General features: G+C 44.4%; 1 protein-coding gene across 1 annotated transcript in view; it reads right to left on the bottom strand.

Annotated features, from left to right (window-relative positions):
* Positions 1–24414, bottom strand: part of FASN (fatty acid synthase) — a 74390-nt gene that overhangs the window by 32578 nt on the left and 17398 nt on the right. Inside the window, exons 12-23 of the mRNA XM_038371433.2 lie at positions 10086–10201; positions 9489–9664; positions 8980–9171; positions 8580–8660; positions 8294–8479; positions 7763–7942; positions 7311–7514; positions 5315–5625; positions 4791–5177; positions 940–1104; positions 604–722; positions 326–480 (exon numbers count right to left, since the gene is read on the bottom strand). Of these exons, the coding sequence (XP_038227361.1) occupies positions 326–480; positions 604–722; positions 940–1104; positions 4791–5177; positions 5315–5625; positions 7311–7514; positions 7763–7942; positions 8294–8479; positions 8580–8660; positions 8980–9171; positions 9489–9664; positions 10086–10201 (2272 nt within the window). The remainder of the gene's footprint in view (positions 1–325; positions 481–603; positions 723–939; positions 1105–4790; positions 5178–5314; positions 5626–7310; positions 7515–7762; positions 7943–8293; positions 8480–8579; positions 8661–8979; positions 9172–9488; positions 9665–10085; positions 10202–24414) is intronic.

Raw genomic sequence — 24414 nt, 5'->3', positions numbered from 1 at the left:
GGGGAAATTTTCCATGTATAGTTAGCCAGTTCCTCCCATTTGCCCCACCCAAGTCCTTCCTCTCCCTGTAATCTCACCTGAACACTACACAATAACTCATTCTACCTAGTGACATTGGCACATGGCACTCTCCTGTCATGGAATTGGGACAGTGATTGCCCAAAGGTACCACCAGTACATCAGAGGAGTAAATCCTTGGGCCAATAAAAGATAAAAAAAAAAAAGAAAAGAAAAGAAAAGAAAAAGTATCTCCTCAAATCTCACTCTAAGACCTGTGGGAGGAAATGCTGCCAAATGACCATCAGGCCTTGATCATAAAAATCACCTTGCTGCAACAGAAAGTGTCTGAAGGAGCCCCACTTTCCATCACGATACACATTCATCACCAAGTCTCCCTGTAGGATTTTCTGCATCTCCCTGGCAGAAGGGCTTGTGGGAGGGATGGCCGAGGAAGAATTCAGGTTGGAAACAAACAGGCATCTAGAGAGAAAACAAAATATTCAATCCACATTTATCATTTTACTTGCTTGCCTGTCATGTGTTGAAGAAACTGATGGAAGATCGTCTCCTCTCCAATTGTGACTAAATATTGCATTTTTGTACCTGATCCTGTGGCCCCCTGGTTCCTGGCGTAGACAGTTCACCATTCCCACAATTCCCGAATTCCCACAGCTGGTAGCAGTCAGCCACACAGGCTGCTCAGATGTATCAGCTAAGATCATCTACAAGAGAAATCCCAGCCAGGCTGATTAGGCTTCATAGAAAAGGAAAGGGTCTTATTTCCATAAGAGATGGTTGAAAGAAACTCTGGTTTCCCTATATACAGGGAAAGAGCTTTGTGAAGCATAGACATCCTGTTTTCAAGGCTTCTTGTCTACTGTATGAAAGGTCTGGAAATAAGAGAGACACGTAGCCAACTCCATACACAGGAACTCTCACCTTTAAAGATTCCACCCACTTGTAATGGGTCTCCTCTACAGGGAGGAAAATAGGGATCTTGGCAGAAGCCTGCTGGCGGCACAGGAAGATGGCTGAGCCAAAAAACGATCTCTTCACAGCAACCAGATTCAACAAGCTCTTGCTAAATAAATCCTCCCATTCTGCCTGCCAAGCCAAGAAAGATGAAAATTATTGGCAAATGGTCAGGAAAGATTAGAATTGCAAACTAGACTTCTACTATGTGCAACATCTCCTCAATGGAGATCAGCTGGTCCTATCCTCCTCTTTCTATACATGGGGTAAGCTTTTGCCAGAGATCCTATGCATCAAACTTTGTTATTTCCTCCTCAGGTCAGTTTGATAAATATTAACTATGATAAGACTATTATAGAGTTTTACACAAGACTTCTAATAGTCACAACAAGTCACTACTTCCACCTCAGCAGCTCCCCAAATTGTCAAAGATATTCATTTTTATTTGTCGTCAAGTATCAGAGGGTAGCCATGTTAGTCTGTATCCACAACAACAACAACAAGGAGTCCGATGGCACCTTAAAGACAAACAGATTTATTTGAGCATAAGCTTTCGTGGGTAAAAACCTCACTTCTTCAGATGCATGGAGTGAAAGTCACAAAGGCAGACATAACTATACTGACACATGAAGAGAAGGGAGTTACCTCAAAAGTGAAGAGCCAGTGCTGACAGGGCCAATTCGATCAGGGTGGATGTAGTCCACTCCCAACAATAGATGAGGAGGTGTCAATTCCAGGAGAGGCAAAGCTGCTTCTGTAATGAGCCAGTCACTCCCAGTCCCTATTCAAGCCCAAATTAATGGTGTTAAATTTGCAAATGAATTTTAGTTCTGCTGTTTTTCTTTGAAGTCTGTTTCTGAAGCTTTTTTTTTGTTCAAGTATAGCTACTTTCAAATCTGTTTTTAGAATGTCCAGGAAGACTGAAGTGTTCTCCCACTGGCTTTTGTGTGTTAGCAATTCCTGATGTCTGATGGTGTGGCTGATGTGGCTGGGTCCTCTGATGGTGTCACTAGAGTAGATATAGGGACAAAGTAGGCAACGAGGTTTGCTACAGGGATTGGTTCCTGAGTTAGTGTTGTTTCTGTGGTGTGGTGTGTAGTTGCTGGTGAGTATTTGCTTCAGGTTGGGGGGCTGTCTGTAAGCAACACCATCAGAGGACCCAACCACATCAGCCACACCATCAGAGGCTCATTCACCTGCATGTCTACTAATGTTATATATGCCATCATGTGCCAGCAATGCCCCTCTGCCATGTACATTGGCCAAACCGGACAGTCCCTACGTAAAAATAAATGGACACAAATTGGACATCAGGAATGCTAACACACAAAAGCCAGTGGGAGAACACTTCAATCTTCCTGGACATTCTAAAAACAGATTTGAAAGTAGCTATACTTGAACAAAAAAAAAAGCTTCAGAAACAGACTTCAAAGAAAAACAGCAGAACTAAAATTCATTTGCAAATTTAAACACCATTAATTTGAGCTTGAATAGGGACTGGGAGTGACTGGCTCATTACAGAAGCAGCTTTGCCTCTCCTGGAATTGACACCTCCTCATCTATTTTTGGGAGTGGACTACATCCACCCTGATCGAATTGGCCCTGTCAACACTGGTTCTCCACTTGTGAAATAACTCCCTTCTCTTCATGTGTCAGTATAGTTATGTCTGCATCTGTAACTTTCACTCCATGCATCTGAAGAAGTGAGATTTTTACCCACGAAAGCTTATGCTCAAATAAATCTGTCTTTAAGGTGCCACTGGACTCCTTGTTATTTTTATTTGTATTACCATTGTGCCAAATGGACTAGTACCTTGTTGTGCTAGTGTTGTGAAACACAGAACATGAAGATGATATTGCAACTATCTGAGACCTGGCTACACATAGTTTGGGTATGCCCAATTTAGGACTACTGGAATTAAATATTAGGTCACATCTCAAAGACTATAAAATCAAGAGGTCTTTATATGTTCCAAAATACATAAGTTGTAGAAGTTAGAGATATCTCCTTGAGAATAATGAGGACTGTGGTGGCTCTTTGCCTAGCAAGAGTAATGCTGCTTATAAACAATAATGACTGGATTTAGGGGTTATTGACCTAGGTCAGGGAACTGGGGCCAAGAAATACAGAGTTGTTTTTTCAGCACTTCTGGCTGTCATAAGCAAATTAAATCTTTAACAACAACAAAAAATAGAGTGGACACATCAACCTGAATCCCTCCATCTGGAAGGGAAGCTGGCAGAGAACAGGAGGAGGTAGTTACAACATTTTCAATATTTTCTAGAACCAAGTGACACTGCAGCAAAAGAGGAAAATGAAATGCTCTTCAGCTGTATGCGTGACAGGTCCAGAGGCATGTATAGTTCTACAGCACATTTTAATGTGAGCATGAAAGAGACTGGAAACAGAAAAAAAAATAATTCAAAAGTTTCAAGAGTACTTTAATTCATGCAGAGTGTCACTTGGGAGAGCCACATTTTCTTTCAAAGATATCAGGTGCCAGGTGTCACTCAGCTATGGCACTTAACTTTTGCCACCCTAGGATTCTAACAGGATAAAAGACTTAAAGGAAGGTATAAATCAACAGGGAAAAAAAGCAACTTATAGGCACAAGGACAGTTGAGTAACTTTGATATCATAATACCTCCTTTTAATAAAGGCTTAGAAAAAAATTACTGAAGTCTAGTGATTGCAACAGGCCAAATTCTGCATTCACTACATCCAATGTTGCACTGTTAATTCCAGTGAGACTGACAGCACACGAGGGAAGGATCTTACTCGGTGAATTTGTTACTATCAAGACAGACCTCCCATAATTGTAGGAGAGAATTGGGTTATAAACTCAACAGATTCACACTTTATATTGCTGGTTGACAAAAAACATTGCTATGCTAAAGTTTAATCTTTCAGTAAAGAAAGTTCTGAGCTTGCGACATTCCCTCATCCTTTGGGTAAAATGCAAAACAAAAGCTCATGCTCATTAATCATCTCAGAGGACTTTTTGCAAGAGAGTTGGGTTGTAAGAATCAGTGTCTCAGCAACATTCCAACTTCAGGGGTTATATTTCCCTCCCTTATTTCCATTTGCCGTTTCAATGGGTTATAGTATTATTTTTCACTTCCTGTCCTAAAAAGAAGTGTTATGTAGGACTACTGAATTACTGCTATGTTCCATTCAAGCATCAGAACTGGTTGAAGGATCTTCCTGTATTTATGAAGCATTCTGGGACCCCCACAGGGAGAAAGACACCATGTAAACAGCTACTGTAATTCGTTAAGGCCTGGCTGTGCTATAAGGATACTCTTCTTGTCCATGGCTCTCTTTGGAGCCCATCCGACACCACCCGAGGTTAGCCAATGGAGTCCTTGCAAAGCATTGAGACACATTCTCATTTTCCCAGTAGCAGAACCCATTGCCTTCAGCATTTCAAGAGCAGGAAGAAAATAGAACAAATGCACCTTTAACTCAGAGCCCCCATGATAATACAGCAAACAGACTAGAGCAACTAGTTTGTAGATGGAGTTATGTTTTTATATGGAGATCCAGATGAACTAAAACTGGTCACCTGAATTACATTATGAAAGAAATTTTGACCTAAACTCACCTGAATTGACATCCCTACTTGTGCAGCACAGATGGAGTCAGAACTTATCTCTGCTGACTAGGAATATTTCTATACATTCCTGAGAAGGGACAAGATAGGATGGAGCAGCCATTCAATGAAATGAACTGTCTGAGATTCTATATGCAACAAAGTGGAGTCTAGGGCTAACTGTAGAGCAAACATCAGAAGAGTTTGGAAAGACTAACTGTTTACCTGAGCCAAAAGGCCTCTCTGCTGAAGATCTGGAGTTGTAAGGAAACTGATGATTTCTCCAAGCGTTTCTCCTTTGAGAAGCGTGTGCAGTAAAACAAACCCTCCTTCTTTTACCGTGGCTGCTAAGTTGGAGAGAATCTCTGCTGGGTTCCCAAAAATGCTCGCTGAGCAGTTGCACACCAGCAGGTCAGCACTGGTCAGGTGTCCAGGAGGAGGGCTGATAGGATCCCACTGGGCAATGGAAACACCAGTTTCCTGCAGCTGGCTTTCATCGACTGGAAGGGTTTCTGGGGCTCGATCAGTGGCAGTGTAGTCTAGTTGTAGCATGGGCTGGGTATTTAGGAGACCAGTAACACGAGAGAACAGACGTCCATCTCCTGCCAGAGCCTGCAAGGAAAGAGAGGGAATAAGACGAAAATCCTGGATATCGTTAGCACATTATGACGAGAGAAGAAAAATTGTTGAGATTTCAAAGCCTCTTAGAGATTCAGTCTATAGTTTCTCATCCTGGGGTCCCAACTAACCTCCACTATCTTCATCCTGTGACTGGTAATGTTCTCCAGTGCTATATCCACACAAGCCTTCAGCTCAGGAGAATCTAGCAAGGCACTGAGTAGGGGATCATCCTGGAGATGCACCTTCTCCCGAGTAACAATCTGTTCTAGCTCTGAATACAGGTTTCCATTCAGTTCCAGACGACAGATTTCAGCAAGGATGTGGAGGAGGCCCTTCTGCATGGACACAGTCTCTCCAAAGGCCCCCACTGTCTCTAGCCCTGGGATGGCCAGTTTGACTCCATGGAATGCTACCTTCTCCTGTAATTTGCAAATCAGACCTAGAGCACAGGAGGAAGAGAAAAATCAGTTCCTTACACAGGTCTTCCTCTTCTTCCAGTCCTGTAGAGGCTTCCTGCTCAAATAAGTATGGCAAGTAGAACTGGTGGAGGACAAAAAGAAAAAGGAGTACCCGTGGCACCTTAGAGACTAACAAATTTATTAGAGCATAAGCTTTCGTGAGCTACAGCTCACTTCTGGAGGACAGCATCACTCATTGCTTCCTACAAATGTTAGCCATGGATCTTGGATACTGTGTAGCCCAAGTATGTAATCCATATAACCCAGTTACATAAACCATTTCCAAATAGGAGCTCATTTTTATTGCTGATATGTATTGTGGTAGCAACCAATCAGGATAGAGCTCATTGGGGAAGGCTCTGTACAAACACATAGTAAGACAGTCCAAGAGACAAAAAACCCACACAGATGTGACCCCTTAGTGACGGGGGTTAAGACAAAGGGGTAGAGCTCATGACAAATATGTGGCATGTTTGTGCCACGTGTTTGTTTATTTTATATATGATTTACTTAAATTCCTGTGTTTGGGGAGATTCTTTTGGGGTAGGGAGGTGCTACTCAGGATTGCAGAGAGAAAGAAAGAGACTAAGTTAGAGTAAGAGGAAGGGGAAAAAAGGGAGAGATGAGAAGGATTCAAATCAGGGATGTCCTGGCAAGAACTTCTACGAGCTCCCAGAGACCCTTGTTAAAAATTCCACCAAAAATTTGAATATCAGATCAGTTTCCCTGCCCAGAAGACAAAAGATCACCGTCTCGGGACGCTGCTAGATCAGCCATGCCAGGAACACCTTCCCTGGGGCTCAGAAATATTCCTGAAGAACAAGGTTTTTGCCTTTTGTAGAAATATTCCAGGAGAAGGGGTGGGGTTGACCTCCCTGGGTCTCCATCCCACCCCTTAATAGTCTGCTATGCTATGAGTATCCTCAGTAGATTTCTCCAGGAACAAGAGTATAAATAGTTCCAACACGTGCTCAATACCTCCTGGAGCTGTACCCTCCTTGGTTATGGTCAGAAGAATATGTTTGTGGTTTAGATGGGAACATATGAATAAATGCACCTAACCCTCTTTGCAGGCACAAGAAGGAAATCTGTATTAAGATGGGTTGTAATAAGTCACCTGCCAATATTTGAAAAGCGATTGGGCTAGACTCCTCCCAGAGGCGTTGAGAGTTAATATACACCCTTGTGCACCTTCAAGGACAACTGCAGCAACTGACATTCAACCCTGTGGAAGGGGAGGTATACCCCCACCTCCACCCAACTCTGGGAGTCTCATAAAATTCCAGCTGTGACTCCTTTGAAGCCCTGCCTGTTGAGGATGTCTTGGAGAAATGCTGAATCAGCCCATCTCCTTGGTGCCCAAAGGGCTGGGTCGGTCAGTCAGTTGGTCCCCTAGCAGTAGTTCCACTGTGACTCTGCTTTGGGAAGACTTTCTGCTGCAATGGGCCACAGCTGGCTTTTGCCAGTGGAATGAATCACAGCCACAGTGTGCCTGTCAAGGCTAGAGTAGTCTGGACTTGTCTTTCTCAGTAGAAGCAGGGACAGATCCATGCTGTTCTCCAGGCAAAGATTCCAAGAGGCTGTGCAGGCACATACTCTAACCTCACAGAGAGCCCTTGATACCTGCTCACCATCATGTTATATAGTGGTACTGAAATCCCTTTACCTTTGCAATGTTCCAAATGGGCACGAAGATGGGCCTCTGAAGACAAACAATCACTCTCAACATAGGGCACAAAGCAAAATTTTTCCAGAGTTGGAGGTATCTGTTCCTGCTGTCGCCGAGGTACCGCAGTAGCATGGAGCCCAGAGATCTGAACACCTCCTGCCATGATGTTATTGAGGCAACAGTCAACAACAACATCAAAAGCTGCAAGGCAAGAAGAGAACATGCAGATAAATGCTGAAAGTGTCATATGAAGAGGCATTGCTGTGTTTAATATCGTCAGAGAGAATAGGTCCTGTGTCAAAGTGCACAGTAGGAGTAGCAGAGTGGCTTGGAAACCCATAGGTCTTACAAGTCTCTCTTACTACTTTGGGCAGGTGAAGCTGCTTCAGGTCATTTGGAGAGCCATAAAGAAGCTGGGAAAATTCAAGTTGTGGAAGACGATTCATTACCTTCAGTATCATCCTTGTATTTATGCACTCGCTCTTGGTGTAGTGATGGATCAATGCACACAGAGCGTATTCTAGTTGGTAAGCGGAGGCTGTGACCTGTCTCACCCAAGATGATCATCTGCAGCAAGGTGTCAAGGAAAGTTATCCAGTTCCCATTCCATAGGACTTTTCCTGTGTTCCCTGGGGAAGAGAAGAATAAGCCCCATCAGTACTCTTTCACCCAGCAGACATAGGAGAATATCTGCTTCAAAGCCAGATAAAATGAAAAAAATAAGATCTCTGTTCATCAACTGCACAGGCTCTGCTCCACACAACTATACCTGGAAATGCCATTGCATGCCTGCCCTGCCCAGGAGAGGCCAGCCTCCCCACTGCTCCATCAATATAGTTACAATATTCTTATCCGGGCATGCACATAGGCATGCCCACTCCATGACACTTTAAATACAGCCATTTTAATAAACAGATAACATTCATTCACATCATTAGTCATACAACTTCCTTGATTATCTTTCTATAGGAAAGACACACCTTCATTGTTCGATTCTAAAAGTCCCTGGAATGTTGGCCCATAATCATAACCACGCAGACGAAGCTCTTTGTAAATATCTGCCTTGGACAGACTGAATTTGGGTCTCATGTTTGGCTGGGTATCCAAGTCAACTTGCTGGTTACGGAAATTATTTAGAGCAGTTTCTTCCAAAAGGCAAATTTTCCCTGACAGAAACAATATAGAGAACAAGAGCAGTCAGTGTTCAGACATATACAGCATGGGATTCCTCACAGTAGGCCAGGACAGCCAGAATTATCCACTTACCACTTACAGCCAGGTTTCCATTCCCAGACACTTCGAAACAGTGGGAAGCAGGCAGGAGTCTCACCTCCAGCTCTGTTGGAGCTGCAAACAAACCCAGAGATTGATGAAATGTGTGTTAGGGAGACCCTTCCCTCCCATGTTCTTCCTCATGCACTCCCTCCACTAAATTGTCCCAAATTCCCTGGAATCTCCTGCTTTTCACACTACCTTGTGCCCTACTATGCACAACATGGAACAGAGACAACATGATATCCCACTTCAGGATGTATAACAGGGTAAGGTGACGTGTAATGTATTTGTTTCCTTCTCCCTCCCTGCTGCCATGCACTCTTTCCTTCTTCCCATCTTTCCCAATCTTTACTATTCAGGCTTGATACCCTAGATGCAACCTCTCCCTCACCTTTCTTGGAAAGGATTGTTGCCTGATGGATTGTAACCTCTTCAAAAATAACAGGCATTTGTTCCATGGTAATCCCCAGAGACCGTGCCAGAGTTCGCCAGGCTAGCACCAGGTACCCAGTTGCTGGATACAGGACTCTGCCATCAATGCAGTGACCAACCAAGTAATAATCGGAGGATTCAGAATTTATATCTGCCAGTTAAACAAGAAAGAACAAAAATTCCTTTAGAACTCTTGGGAAACAAAGACTTCAGAGCAAGGTAAGAATTTCCAGGAATTTCCTCACAACCCTCCTGGCCACATAGGGGTCTCAAAGCTACTATTATTCTGAACCAGGCCAACCCCCCCAGCTTTGTTCAGATCACTTCATTTCTAACCTCAAGAGCAGTTCCAGCCACAAAGTTAGCACACCTTCATATAAGGCTTTGGAGATGCCACTTAGAGGACTCTGCATTCCCATTTTGGGAACAAGAGAAACTGACGTAGAAGTGAGGAAGACTGGTACGCACCAATATTATAGACTGATGCTGATGAAGATCCCCCAGAGCCGGTGGGAAAGTCTTCAGCTTTTGGGACATCCCAAGTCTGGCTGTGGTCCCACAAGATGTAAGGAGATATTAATGGGGTTCCCACTGGGGCAGGATATTCAACAGTTGGGAACAGATTATTTGAGAGAACATTTATTCTGGAAAGACAAAGGTCAAGAAAATTTAGTGATTTTAGTACTGACAGTGGTCAGAAGTTATAAATCTGTGGGATTCCTAGAGAAAGGCCAACAGCAAACCTAGCACCAGAGTACACCAGCAACAGTCAGATTTGCAATTATAGCACCAGCAGTCCATGAGAGGCAACACTTGTATCCAGGCGGTAGGCTAACCTCCAGTTCCAGGAGTCCTCAGAATTTATCTAGCCCAACAGTATCATTTTCTTTGCAATATAGTTTTAGGTCCGACTGTGGGACATCTCTTCATAGCAACAACATGACTGTAGCAGAGACATGTTCCCTAAGTCTTTTTACAGGGTAGCTAAGGGGCTGGCTCAATCCCTCTCAAAAGGTACATACCAAAGGATGGGACGCAAACTCTCTGCTCTCAACAGCTCCTTACCCAGTTAGGTAGATCTTTCCAACATGTGTCAGGAAGAACTCCAGATTGTTTTTGTGCTCTCTCTTCATCAAAGGTAGTATGGTGCAGGTTGGTTTCAAACTTCTCCTCAGAATAGCCTGATCAAGCAGAGATCAAAGATCACTGTCAGAGGAATACATTCATTTCCTGGTCTTAGAGGTCCCCCTGCCCTGCTCTGCGGGGTGGGTGGGTCTGTCTGTCTCATTACATCTTTTGTCTGAAGATCATGTACATTTGTTTGGCCAGGAGAAGGGGAGAGAAGAAAAGGAGGAAGACACTTTCCCTTGAGCAGGGTCAAAAGGGTAATTAGGAGAAAAATCTACTTAATATCCCTAAAAACCAACCAATCCCCACACTCCAACATACTAAAAGCCCACAGAAACACACAAAGGGTAGGTCTACATTACCCGCTGGATAGTGATAGATATATTGGGGGTCCATTTATCGTGTCTAGTCTAGACGCAATAAATCGATCCCCGAGCGCTCTCCCGTCGACTCCGGAACTCCAGCGCCGCAAGAGGAGTCGACGTGAAGACACTGAGGTAAATCAATCTAGGTATGTCAACTTCAGCTACGCTATTCTCATAGCTGAACTTACATCGACTCCCCCCTCTTCCTCCCCCCCCCCCAGTGTAGACCAGGGCAAAGAAAGCCAAGAAATGCAAAAGAGAAGGTGGTAGCAAACAAACCAAACCACTACATTTGCTTGGTCATGTTGTGCAACTCAGGCATGCTGCAGGTGCGGTAGCACTCCTGGCTTGAAGTAGTAACAACAACAAAATACATAGTTTCTGCTTTCAGCACCCCCACTATAGAAACTGTTCTACTGCCCACCGCACAACCTGCATATTTTAATGAGATACATTTTACAGAAAAACAGTAATGTAAAGCTACACACTATCCAAGGAGAAAGGGTAGTAAATCCAAACAATGCAACTGAGTTAGTGTTGCTGGTACTATATATGGTAGCTTTTGTATTGTTTCACTGGGTTCAACTGTAGAAGCTTAATGTTGCATTAACATTGTTGAATTTAAACCTCTCTTTCCCAGTGGCTGTATCTTTAAAAACCTCTTACCAAGCCTTCTAAACATCTGCATTACTTACATCTAATGGAATTAAAATCAATATATTATTGTACACCATGTTAAAAATGCTACTATCCTTGTTTTTCCTTTCCCTTGTCTGCTTGACAATTACCACCTACCTCTTAGTCATATTATATCTTTAATTACAAAGAGTTAATCTACTGAAGCAATCACAGTGTATTTGTTCAGAAATTACCATCTACCAGCATGAAATAAAAAAATTGGTAAAATATTTTCTCCTCTTAATAATTTAGAAAGAGCCTGTCTTGTGGAATTTACAAGCACCACTGACTTTGCCAGAAAAGCTTGCAAGTTCCTTGAGGCAAACACTGCCCCTTTAAACTAGCTGTGCATGCATTAATAGTGTAGCTGTCTCAAAGTGATTCCTCAGATGGTCACATATCTTTGTCACTCTCCACACAAAAGGCAATAAATCTCAATAAGGACTAGTCCAGGCCAAGCATCAAGTCCCAGCAGTGTTCGCTGTAGGCATAGGTAAAAGGTAGTTAGGAATTCAAATAAAAAATGGGGACACATACTACACAGAACTGTAGACATTTTACACACATTTTCAAAGTTTTCTCTGCTTTCAGGGTGGCTAAAAATTATTTTTTAATAAAATGAATAAAAAAAATCAGATTTTTTTGATATAATGCTTTTGAGGAAAAAAAAACCTATCTAAATATACATTATAGCTCAAAGATATCTCATCATGGAATAGGGATTATAAATGCTAATTCTATAGTATGAGACAATATATTAATGTAATCTTTAAGAAAAGTTTTGTAAATGAGTTCCAATAGTTCATGGATTAGGGACCCAATCTTATGCGGTTCCAGGGGCTTCTGTATAGATTTTTAGGTTAATCTTTCTATCTACCCAATGGGACTCAGTGCTCAGTCTAGAAGATACAGAGATGCTTAGTTTTGCATTTCTCAAACTGTGAATTTGTGTCTCCAGAGAGAACATGCTTGTTAACAGCAAAAATGTTTTTAAAATAAATAGAGGTGAGAAATAATAGACCTCAGCCCTATCATCCCTCTGCAAATGTGTGTACACAGAGTCAATCCCTTACCTCTCTCTCTCAAAGTGCAAAGTTTCAAAAAGTGCAATGAATAGAAGATTGTTGGGGGTGGAATAGATCTGGATAAGGAGAAGAAGTCTGTTCTTCATGTCCAGCATTTCCAGACAGAAGGCATAAGCCCACACCCATAAGGGTCCCTCCTCAGCTCTTCATCATAGATCAATTTCAAACACCCTTGCAAGGGTTGCCCTGCAAAGCAGTGACAGAGATAGGTGCAAGCCTCTATTAGGTTGAATTTTCAGATATACCTATGCACTGGGCCATTTAGCCTGGAGCTGGCTAAGTGGATGGCCTGCAGGAGATCATAGGACCTGTGCCCTAACAGGTAAACTAGAGCTTTGTGGAATGTAGACTGCCTCTCCATGAAGCTCAGGACCAAGTTAGATTTCTCTTTGCTTACACTGAGATTTGTTGAGAGTGTAAGTTTCCTGCCAGGAATGAAGTACACCAGTGGGAACTAGCAGCCAGAGCACTGGACTGGAAATCAGGAAGCCTGGGTTCCATTCTTGACTCTGCCAGTGACATGCTGTGTGATCTGGGGCAAGTCACTTTATCTCTCCCAGTTGACCTCCTTTGTGAAACACCTGGAGATCCATGGATTAAGAAAACATGCAAGAAGTAGATTGTATCACGCCTCCTCTGCCATCATACACTCTTATGAGATAGTCATCCAGCTATGGATAGACATGTGTGCTTTTGCTGTCATAGATGAGCTTTACCCTACCATGCTGCACTCACAGTAACTACACTGCTGCTCCATTGAGAGGCAGGACCTTTGTACCAGTAGCTGCAGTTCCTCACCAGGAACCTGAGGCACTTTGTGCTTTTGCTTTATTGACATGTGAGATGTGGGCATTTGAAAAGATCAAGGGCTATGAACCAGGCCTGAGGGTTGAGAATAGGGAATCTTCTCCTTAGAGAAGTTTCAGAGTAGCAGTCGTATTAGTCTGTATTCGCAAAAAGAAAAGGAGTACTTGTGGCACCTTAGAGACTAACATTTATTTGATCATAAGCTTTCGTGAACTACAGCTCACTTCATCGGATGCATTATGCTCAAATAAATTTGTTAGTTTCTAAGGTGCCACAAGTACTCCTTTTCTCCCTAGAGAAGCTGCCCAGAATTTCATTTCCCTTAGGAATCTCCTATCTGTGAAGGCCCAAAAGAAGATAAAATCCTCTTTCTTTTACGACTAACTACCTTTTCTCCTGGTAAGGCTCTAGCACCACTTCTATGGCTCCCAGTTCAACAGGGCCAAAAAAAATATCACTGCTTTCAACATCTCAGGAGAGGAATTCCAAAACAGGGAGCTTTTGAGCATAGCTAAAGGTACATCTGGCCACAATTTCCTCATAGGTTTCAGTTCTCAAATTAAGGCCACTGAGGAATACACCTTTCTTCCCAGCATAACCAGTGTGACAATATTCTGTCCTTGCCTCTGAGGTCCTGCGTTTCCTGGCAGATTTCACTAGCCTCAGAGGCTCACTGTGACCCTCCATGTAACCCTTCTCTCTCCCCCCCTTCTCAACACCATAGAGTTGGGTAACTTGGGATGCCAGGCAGTATGCTCGTGACAGACCATCAGCATTGCCATGGTGGCATCCAGCCCTGTGCCGTATGCGGAACTGGAATGGTTGGAGGGATAAGAACCACCTGGTGACCCTTGCATTCTTTTCCTTATTCTGCTGCATCCACTGGAGGGGTGCATGGTCCATCACAAGAGTAAATTGCCAGCCTAAGAGGTAACAACGCAGTGTCTCCATAGCCCATTTGACAGCAAGGCATTCTCTCTCGACTACTGCATATTTCTGTTCTCTTGGGAGAAGCTTTCTGCTTAAGTAGAGGATCGGGTGTTCCTCTTCTCCCACCATTTGCGACAGAACTGCCCCCACCCCCACCTTGGAAGCATCTGTTTGTAAAATAAATTCCCTGTTAAAGTCCGGGGCTATAAGTACGGGGTCATTACAGAGGGCCGTCCGAAGGTCTGTAAATGCCCCCTCTGCTGTGTCGGTCCACTTTACCATGTCTGGACCTCGGGCCTTCACAAGGTCTGTTAGGGGACTTGCCCTAGTGGCAAAGTGGGGAATAAAACGTCAGTAGTAGCCTACCACGCCTAGGAATGTACCGACCTACTTCTTTTGTGTCGGCCGGAGCCAGTTTTGAATTGCCTCTAGCTTATTCGTTTGGGGCTTCACTATGCCCCTTTCCCACAATATAGGCGAGCTACCTCGCCTATGCTAGCCCTATAGAGCATTTAGCGAGATTAGCAGTGAGGTCAGCCCACCTTAAGGTGCGCAGTACTGCCTCAACTTTCTCCAAGTGGGTTCCCCAGTCTGGCGTATAGGATGATGACATCATCATCTAGGTATGCAGCTGCATAACTAGTATGGGGGCGCAGCAGCTTATCCATGAAGCGCTGGAATGTGGCTGGGGCCCCATGTAGCCCAAAAGGAAGGATGGTGTACTGGAATAGCCCATCCGGGGTGGAGAATGCTGTCTTTTCTTTAGCTTCTTTGATCAGAGGAATCTGCCAGTACCCTTTAGTCAGATCCAGTGTAGTCAAGAATCGGGCACTATCCAGTAGGTCAACCAGTTTGTCGATGCGCAGTATGGGGTATGCATCAAACTGAGATATTTCATTCAGTCGGCGAAAGTCATTACAGAATCTCATGGTACCGTCAGGTTTAGGCACTAAAACAATTGGACTGGACCACTGACTGTAAGATTCTTCAATAACCCCTAATTCTAACATTTTCTTTACTTCGGCCTTGATTTCGTCGTCGAAGTTTCACTTGGTGGTTATAATGGGTTTGTTGGGTCTCCTGTGCTCTCTCCAGGTGTTCCTGTACAATGGGTGTAACTTGGGCTATCCGATCTCTCATCTGCAGTACATGCTCAACTATGTTCCTTCTGGGATTTGGCTCCTCTTCCCAGGCTTCTCTGGCTATATCCAATATACCCCGAGGGTGGCGCCCATATAGTAATTTGAACCTCGTAGTAGTGAGGACCTCGTAGAAGAAATGGTTGTAGGGGATAATCTTGGTTCAAGTAATCATGAGCTAATTCAGTTCAAATTGAATGGAAGGATTAACAAAAATAAATCTGCAACTAGGGTTTTTGATTTCAAAAGGGCTGACTTTCAAAAATTAAGGAAATTAGTTAGGGAAGTGGATTGGACTGATGAATTTATGGATCTAAAGGTAGAGGAGGCCTGGGATTACTTTAAATCAAAACTGCAGAAGCTATCGGAAGCCTGAATCCCAAGAAAGGGGAAAAGATTCATAGGCAGGAGTTGTAGACCAAGATGGATGAGCAAGCATCTCAGAGAGGTGATTAAGAAAAAGCAGAAAGCATGCAGGGAGTGGAAGATGGGAGGGATCAGCAAGGAAAGCTACCTTATTGAGGTCAGAACATGTAGGGATAAAGTGAGACAGGCTAAAAGTCAAGTAGAGTTGGACCTTGCAAAGGGAATTAAAACCAATAGTAAAAGGTTCGATAGCCATATAAATAAGAAAACAAAGAATGAAGAAGTGGGATCGCTAAACACTGAGGATGAGTGGAGGTTAAGGATAATCTAGGCATGGCCCAATATCTAAACAAATACTTTGCCTCAGTCTTTAATAAGGCTAAAGAGAATCTTAGGGATAATGGTAGCATGACAAATGGGAATGAGGATATGGAGGTAGATATTACCATATCTGAGATAGAAGCGAAACTCAAACAACTTAATGGGACTAAATCGGGGGGGCCCAGATAATCTTCCTCCAAGAATATTAAAGGAATTGGCACCCAAAATTGCAAGCCCATTAGCAAGAATTTTTAATGAATCTGTAAACTCAGGAGTTGTACCGTATGATTGGAGAATTGCTAATATAGTTCCTATTTTTAAGAAAGGGGGGGAAAAAAAAAAAAAAAAAAAAGGTGATCCAGGTAACTACAGGCCTGTTAATTTGAGATCTGTAGTATGCAAGGTCTCGGAAAAAATTTTGAAGGAGAAAGTAGTTAAGGACATTGAAGTCAATGGTAAATGGGACAAAATACAACACGGTTTTTACAAAAGGTAGATTGTGCCAAACCAACATGATCTCCTTCTTTGAGAAAGTAACAGATTTTTTAGACAAAGGAAATGCAGTGGACCTAATTTACCTAGATTTCAGTAAGGCGTTTGATACCGTGTCACATGGGGAATTATTAGTTAAATTGGAAAAGATGGGGATCAATATGAACATTGAAAGGCAGATAAGGAATTGGTTAAAGGGGAGACTAAAACGGGTCCTACTGAAAGGTGAACTGTCAGGCTGGAGGGAGGTTACCAGTGGAGTTCCTCAGGGATCAGTTTTGGGACCAATCTTATTTAATCTTTTTATTACTGACTTTGGCACAAAAAGTGGGAGTGTGCTAATAAAGTTTGCAGAGGATACAAAGCTGGGAGGTATGGCCAATTTAGAGAAGGACCAGGATATCATATAGGAGGATCTGGATGACCTTTTAAACTGGAGTAATAGTAACAGACCAGTCCTTGCTTACAGACAGCCCCCGCAACCTGAAGCAAATACTCACCAGCAACCACACACCACACAACAGAACCACTAACCCAGGAACCTATCCTTGCAACAAAACCCGTTGCCAACTCTGTCCACATATCTATTAAGGAGACACCATCATAGGGCCTAATCACATCAGCCACACCTGGAGTACTGTGTGCAGTTCTGGACTCCCATGTTTAAAAAGGATGAATTCAAACTGGAACAGGTACAGAGAAGGGCTACTAGAATGATCTGAGGAATGGAAAACTTGTCTTATGAAAGGAGACTCAAGGAGCTTGGCTTGTTTAGCCTAACTAAAAGAAGGTTGAGGGGAGATATGATTGCTCTCTATAAATATATCAGAGGGATAAATACCGGAGAGGGAGAGGAATTATTTAAGCTCAGTACCAATGTGGACACAAGAACAAATGGATATAAACTGGCCATCAGGAAGTTTAGACTTGAAATTAGACGAAGGTTTCTAACCATCAGAAGAGTGAAGTTTGGAATAGCCTTCCAAGGGAAGCAGTGGGGGCAAAAGATTTATCTAGCTTTAAGATTAAACTCGATAAGTTTATGGAGGAGATGGTATGATGGGATAACGTGACTTTGGTAATTAATTGATCTTTAAATATTCATGGTAAATAGGCCTAATGGCCTGTGATGGGATATTAGATGGGTGGGATCTGAGTTACCCAGGAAAGAATTTTCTGTAGTATCTGGCTGGTGAATCTTGCCCATATGCTCAGGGTTTAGCTGATCGCCATATTTGGGGTCGGGAAGGAATTTTCTTCCAGAGCAGATTGGAAGAGGCCCTGGAGGTTTCTCGCCTTCCTCTGTAGCATGGGGCACGGGTCACATGCTGGAGGATTCTCTACTCCTTGAAGTCTTTAAACCACGATTTGAGGACTTCAATAGCTCAGACGTAGGTGAGATTTTTTGCAGGAGTGGGTGGGTGAGATTCTGTGGCCTGCATTGTGCAGGAGGTCAGACTAGATGATCAGAATGGTCCCTTCTGACCTTAGTATCTATGAATGAAGGAAACCCATGGAGGCTTGCAGAACCTCCTGGATGGCGAACATGAGGTAAGGCAATAGGGTATCCAAATCTTTCCCATCCCGGCTCACCACTTTCCTGATCATGACCTTGAGGGTCCTATTGAATCTTTCTACAAGGCCATCTGTTTGCTGATGGTATACAGAAGTCCGTTGGGCTTGTACATGGAGCAATGAACAGAGATCTTTCATCAACTTGGACACGAAAGGTGTCCCTTGATCAGTCAATATCTCCTTGGATAGCCCAACCCGGGCAAAGATCTGTATTAGCTCCTTAGCTATTGTCTTGGAAGCTGTGTTGTGTAGGGGAACAGCTTCTGGGTACCAGGTTGCATAGTCCAGTACAACAAGCACATGTTGGTGGCCCCAAGCTGTCTTCTCTAGGGGCCCTACCAGATCCATGGCTATCTGTTCGAAAGGAACCTCTATTATTGGAAGAGGTATCAAAGGAGCCCCGCAAGGGCGAGGGCTATGTAACTGACACTCCGGACAAGAGGTGCAGTATCGCTAGACATCTTTATGTACTCCTGGCAGAAGAACCTCCGCAGGATCTGTGCCTGGGTTTTCTCTGCCCCTAGGTGTCCTCCAAACAGGTGACTGTGGGCGAGACTCAATTTTGATGTTTTCATGGCACCAGAAGTTGTATCTCTTGCTCCTGCATTTGCACCACACGGTACAGGAGATCTTTCTTCACTATAAAGTAAGGGCTGGGACCCCTGACCTTCCCATCCATGGGTATCCCATCGATCTCGGCCACCTCTTTCCTGGCGTTATCATATCTGGGGTCCTCCACTTGGTCCCGCCCAAAAGTCTCTCTCCGAGGACTAACCTGCCCAAGCTCCCAGGGGCCGGTTTCTGCTTATTCCAACGGCTCACCACAGTCATGGCTGGGGGCAGACTCTGGCTCACCTTCTGTGGTGGAAGTTTTTCTGTTGGCTGCTCGCGTCCATCTGCCTACTAAGGAGGTCTTCTGGCCCTGGGTCAGGATCCGGGTTCCCAAGGCCTTCGCAGCTTTCCTCTCTTTTTTTTTTTTGTCTTCCAGGTCTTTCGGGGGGGCTGAGAACAGATCCTGAGAAATCTCAGCGAACATCGGGGGTTGATATTCCCCCGGTGATGAGTCACTGTCCTCAGGGTCCCCACCTCCCTCCAGCCTTTCTGGGGGGAGTAAATTATCAAACCCTGGATAGTCCCTCCCAATGACTACAGGATATGGGAGAGTTTGGGAACTACACCCACAGTCACCTCAATGGGGTTTCCCTGAACCTCTATCTCCACTGGGATGGTTGGGTAATGGCTCATGGCCCCATGCACACACATCACTGCTACACGTTTGGCTTGTAGCAGCTGACTTCTTTTTACCAGCTTACCTGATATGAGGGTGACAGCATTCCCAGAGTCCAAAAGTGCTGTAGTCTCTGCTCCATTTATCCTCACTGGCTTGGTGTAATTATGCGGGGCTAATGCGACCCCCCGCGAGATGGATATGGGAGCATGGGGCCTCCCAATCCCGCAAGTTACATTGCATAGGCTTGTCGGTGCTGGGACACTGTGCTGCTATGTGTCCCCACTCCCTCCATGCATAACATCTATAATTGCTTTTAATCACTCCCCTATCCCGGGGGTTAGGGGGTTTAGTCTCAGGGTTCCCCCGACTCATGCCAATCTCTTTCTTCTGGGGTCCCTGCTGGTTTTTGCCCCCCCCTTCTTCCACCTAGGACTCCCCAGGGGTTTGGCTGCCCAACCTTGCAGGGTTGGGGCCGGGTGCTTGCTTCGAAAGGGGCCTTCCTTGGGCAGTCGGGTCAGTTCTCTGGCTGTCATCCGTCTTTCTATCAGTGTGATCATCTCGTCATACGTGGACGGATTGTTCTGGCCTACCCATTTGTGAAGATCTGGCAGTAGTCCCCACATGTAATGGTCTATGACCAGGGTCTCCAAAATCTCCTCTGGCCTGCACACCTCAGGCTGTAACCACTTCCGCGCGAGATGTATGAGGTCGAATAGCTTGGACCTCGGGCGTTTGTTCTCCTGGTATTTCCACTCATGAAACCTCTGGGCCCTTACTACTGCCATTACCCCTGATCATGCTAGGATCTCTGCCTTCAGACAGGTATAGCCTGCCATGGATGCCACTGACAAGTCAAAGTAGGCCTTCTGGGCCTCTCCACACAAAAAAGGGGCAAGAATGCTGGCCCACTGCTCCTGGGGCCACGCCTCACGCTGAGCAGTCCTTTCGAATGAGAGGAGATATGCCTCTACATCATCTCCTGATGTCATCTTTGGCAGACAACCAGTGGCCTTCAGGGTTCGCGTCCTGTCAGACCCCCAGGCCTGGGTGGTGAGGATCTTCAGCTGGTCCACCACCTCTCTCAAGAGGGCACGATCTTGGGTCACCTGGCTCATCAATAATTGATTGGTTTCCTGCTTTAGTCACATAGACTCCTGTTGTGCCATTGCCTGAACCCGGGTGGCCTCCTGCTGGGCTGCCGTGGCTTATACCAGAGTTCTTACCCCCTCCTCCATTGTGGTACAAAGCAAACAAACAAACCAACACACACAAAAAAATCCAAAACCCCAGTGCATTTAAAAAAAAAAAAAAAAAAAAAAAAAAAAAACACACACCTCTTTCTTCCGCCACGCTGTGTACAAAATCCCACCCCTGACACCAGTTGTGACAAAGCTCTGACCTTGCCTCCGGGGGTCCTGCGTTTCCTGGCAGATTTCACTAGCCTCAGAGGCTCACCATGACCCTGAACGTAATCCTTCTCTCTCTAGAGACAAGGGTCACAGTCTGAGCCATTTTCATCATAAGCCATCAAGGGAGGTGAGGAGAAGTTATCCTTCCTTGCACAGGCTCTGTTGTCTCTCAGTCTAAGTGATTAATCAGGGGGCAAAGGTGGGGGGGAGCCCAGGCCCACCCTCTACTCTGGGCTCCAGCCCAGGGACCCTATTGGTATCAGCTATCGTAGCTGACCTTTTAGAAACATGACACGTACAATTTCCTGGACTACTTACACAGCAGCCCTCACTTCCTCAAGCTCCACTTCACCCTTACCTCAGGGCCTCCTTCCTTGTGCCTGATATGGTGTGTACTACTCAGTCTCTCCAACAGTGGAACTTCCTCCCACAACTCCTGACATGCACACCCACCTGACTAACTGGGAGGCTTTTAACTAGTTTCAACCAGCCCCTGATTAGCTTCAAGTGTCCCAATCAACCTAGCCTTCTCCCTGCCTTCTGGAAAGTTCTTAATTGGCCCCAGGTGTTTTAATTGACCTGGAGCAGCTGCCATTTCACTTATCCTGGTACCAGGGATTTGTTTAGCCTGGAGCTAATACATCTATCTCCCACTACTTTTCTAAAAAGAAGAAGGCCAAAAGAAATCTAATGAGGTTCAATAAGGATAAATGCAGGGTCCTGCACTTAGGATGGAAGAATCCAATGCACCGCTACAGACTAGGGACCGAATGGCTCGGCAGCAGTTCTGCGGAAAAGGACCTAGGGGTGACAGTGGACGAGAAGCTGGATATGAGTCAGCAGTGTGCCCTTGTTGCCAAGAAGGCCAATGGCATTTTGGGATGTATAAGTAGGGGCATAGCGAGCAGATCGAGGGACGTGATCGTTCCCCTCTATTCGACACTGGTGAGGCCTCATCTGGAGTACTGTGTCCAGTTTTGGGCCCCACACTACAGGAAGGATGTGGATAAATTGGAAAGAGTACAACGAAGGGCAACGAAAATGATTAGGGGTCTAGAGCACATGACTTATGAGGAGAGGCTGAGGGAGCTGGGATTGTTTAGTCTGCAGAAGAGAAGAATGAGGGGGGATTTGATAGCTGCTTTCAACTACCTGAAAGGGGGTTTCAAAGAGGATGGCTCTAGACTGTTCTCAATGGTAGCAGATGACAGAACGAGGAGTAATGGTCTCAAGTTGCAATGGGGGAGGTTTAGATTGGATATTAGGAAAAACTTTTTCACTAAGAGGGTGGTGAAACACTGGAATGCGTTACCTAGGGAGGTGGTAGAATCTCCTTCCTTAGAGGTTTTTAAGGTCAGGCTTGACAAAGCCCTAGCTGGGATGATTTAACTGGGACTTGGTCCTGCTTTGAGCAGGGGGTTGGACTAGATGACCTTCTGGGGTCCCTTCCAACCCTGATATTCTATGATTCTATGATTCTATGATTCTATAGCCATCTGGCCTTGCCCTGTCACACCAGTCATTGGATCCTTAATTCTCCAAGGGTTAAAGTCACCTTCCTATCTTTAGACTTTCCAGGAGCAGTAAAAGCCACAAGAAGAAATGGTTACTTATTGTAACTGTGGTTCTTTGAGATGTGATGCAGCCATGTCTGCCACTTAGGTTACTCACAAGCAGTATCCACCCCAAGAGGCAGAGCTCAGAGTCTCTGGATGGCAGAACCACCCTACCAAAACTAGCATCAGCCCTGGAAGATCGTGGATCACAAGCTAAATACGAGTCAGTGTAACGCTGTTGCAAAAAAAAAAAAAGCGCAAACATCTTTCTGGGATGTATTAGCAGGAGTATTGTAAGCAAGACATGAGAAGTAATTGTTCCATTCTACTCCGCGCTGATTAGGCCTCAACTGGAGTATTGTATCCAGTTGTGTGCGCCACATTTCAGGAAAGATGTGGACAAACTGGAGAAAGTCCAGAGAAGAGCAACAAAAATTATTAAAGATCTAGGAAACATGACCTATGAGGAAAGATTAAATAAACCCAGTTTTTTCAGTCTGGAGAAGAGAAGACTGAGAGGGGACATGATAACCGTTTTCAAGTACAGAAAAGGTTGTTACAAGAAGGAGGGAGAAAAATTGCTCTTCTTAACCTCTGAGGATGGGACAAAAAACAATGGGCTTAAAATTGCAGCAAGGGCAGTTTAGGTTGGATATTAGGAAAAACTTCCTATCAGAGTGGTTAAGCACTGGAATAAATTGCCTAGGTGGGTTGTGGAATCTCCATCATTGGGGATTTTTAAGAATCCATGCAAGGGCTTTCAGCTTCTATAGAGAAGGCCCTCTATTTTTTGCTTTTGCAGCTTGAAAAGGAGGCAGAGGACCATAGGTCAAAGCCCCAAAATATTAAGTACTGAACCCTGAAGCTTTTGAAAGGAACCTCTGAATATCCCAAAATGTTGCTATTCCTGAATTAGGGTTATTAGGAGGTAGAGCCATAATAGAGTGGGCTGGTTCCCGTTTCTCAGAATCAAGATGACCATAGCACTGGACTGCTCCGGAACATGGTTCTTGCAGCACTAATATTCATTCTTCCATAGTACATAAGGGATGAAGAGTCTAGAGACACTCGAACCAACACCTGGTAATCTAGGGGAGAGCAGCCCTTTGGAACTGTTGTCCTGGGATCCCAAGAGAACCTCAGAGGAACAGACCCCAAAAGGAAAGCTCCTTTTTCTTTTCTGTTTCGTGGGACTTCCAAGAGCCACTGGAACTATGAAAGGTGCCTTCCTCTGCACCATCTAAAGATCTTAGGTCCACAGACTCTGGAGAGAGGGTGGGGGCATTATGACAAGACAAACTCTTGAGTTGGAATTTCTCACCAGCCTTCAGCACAGAGGGAAGCTCAGCAACCACAACTCACACCTGGGGAGATTTTAAGACTGAAAGTCTTCTTGTGTCATGCACTACCACAGCCTAAGAGAAGAACACCTAGGATAAAGAAGAGTTGAAGGGGGCAGATTTATCCTCTTTGTGTTGAACACTGGCCTTCATGGCATATGTGCTACCCTAACTGCCAGCTCTGTACCTATGAGGCTAGACAGCCAACTCCTAGATCAGTCTGCAGAAGCCTATGTAACTGGAAGCAAGATATAGTTGAGATCAAGTGGAGGTATCCATTGTCACACCTGAAAACAATTATGAGCCAAATCAGCCGTGAAGACTAATCAGGAAAAGGGGATATTGCGAGTTGTTTAAGAATACTTTACTAGATGCCCATGTGACAGACTGACAATGTCCTGTAATATCTTGAACAAACCTTATTGAATTAAGATGAACTTTACTGCATTATGGTGTTAATACCTTTGGGATAAACTGAATTAAAAATGCAACCATGTACATATTGTTGTGGCACTGTAAGTACCTTCTCTAGTAGGGAGTGGGATGCTAATGAACTTCCTCTTATTAGCCTTTGATGCCACCTCCCTGGGGAAATATGCACATATAGTTCAAACTGGATTCTCCAGAGACCAACAAACTTGGGTTTTAAGTTTTAAGACCCTGGGTTTTAAGCTGATGCAGGGTCTTCTTCCTAATTCAACAAAGGGATAGGATCCTTAGTCCATGGAGAGCAGCAAGCCTTACAAGAGGGTTGGAAGGACTTTGCCTACTGAGGCCTCATAAGACTGAGTGCTTGTTTTCAGCTGCAACTTTGATTAACTTGTAACTGCAAAGAAATCCCTAGGGTGGGATGATTCCTGGTAAGTTTATTAGCATGTGGGTATGTTGTTTTATCGTTTTTATATGGTTTCTCTTTAATGCTTTTTTACCTTAAGAATAAAACAGGCTTGCTTAGAAAGAACTGTGTGGTAA

The sequence above is a fragment of the Dermochelys coriacea genome, chromosome 14 (genome assembly GCF_009764565.3).
Source record: "Dermochelys coriacea isolate rDerCor1 chromosome 14, rDerCor1.pri.v4, whole genome shotgun sequence".
NCBI classification, from domain to species: domain Eukaryota; kingdom Metazoa; phylum Chordata; order Testudines; family Dermochelyidae; genus Dermochelys; species Dermochelys coriacea.
Note: the sequence above shows the minus strand (reverse complement) of the source record. Positions and strands in the feature narration are given on the sequence as shown.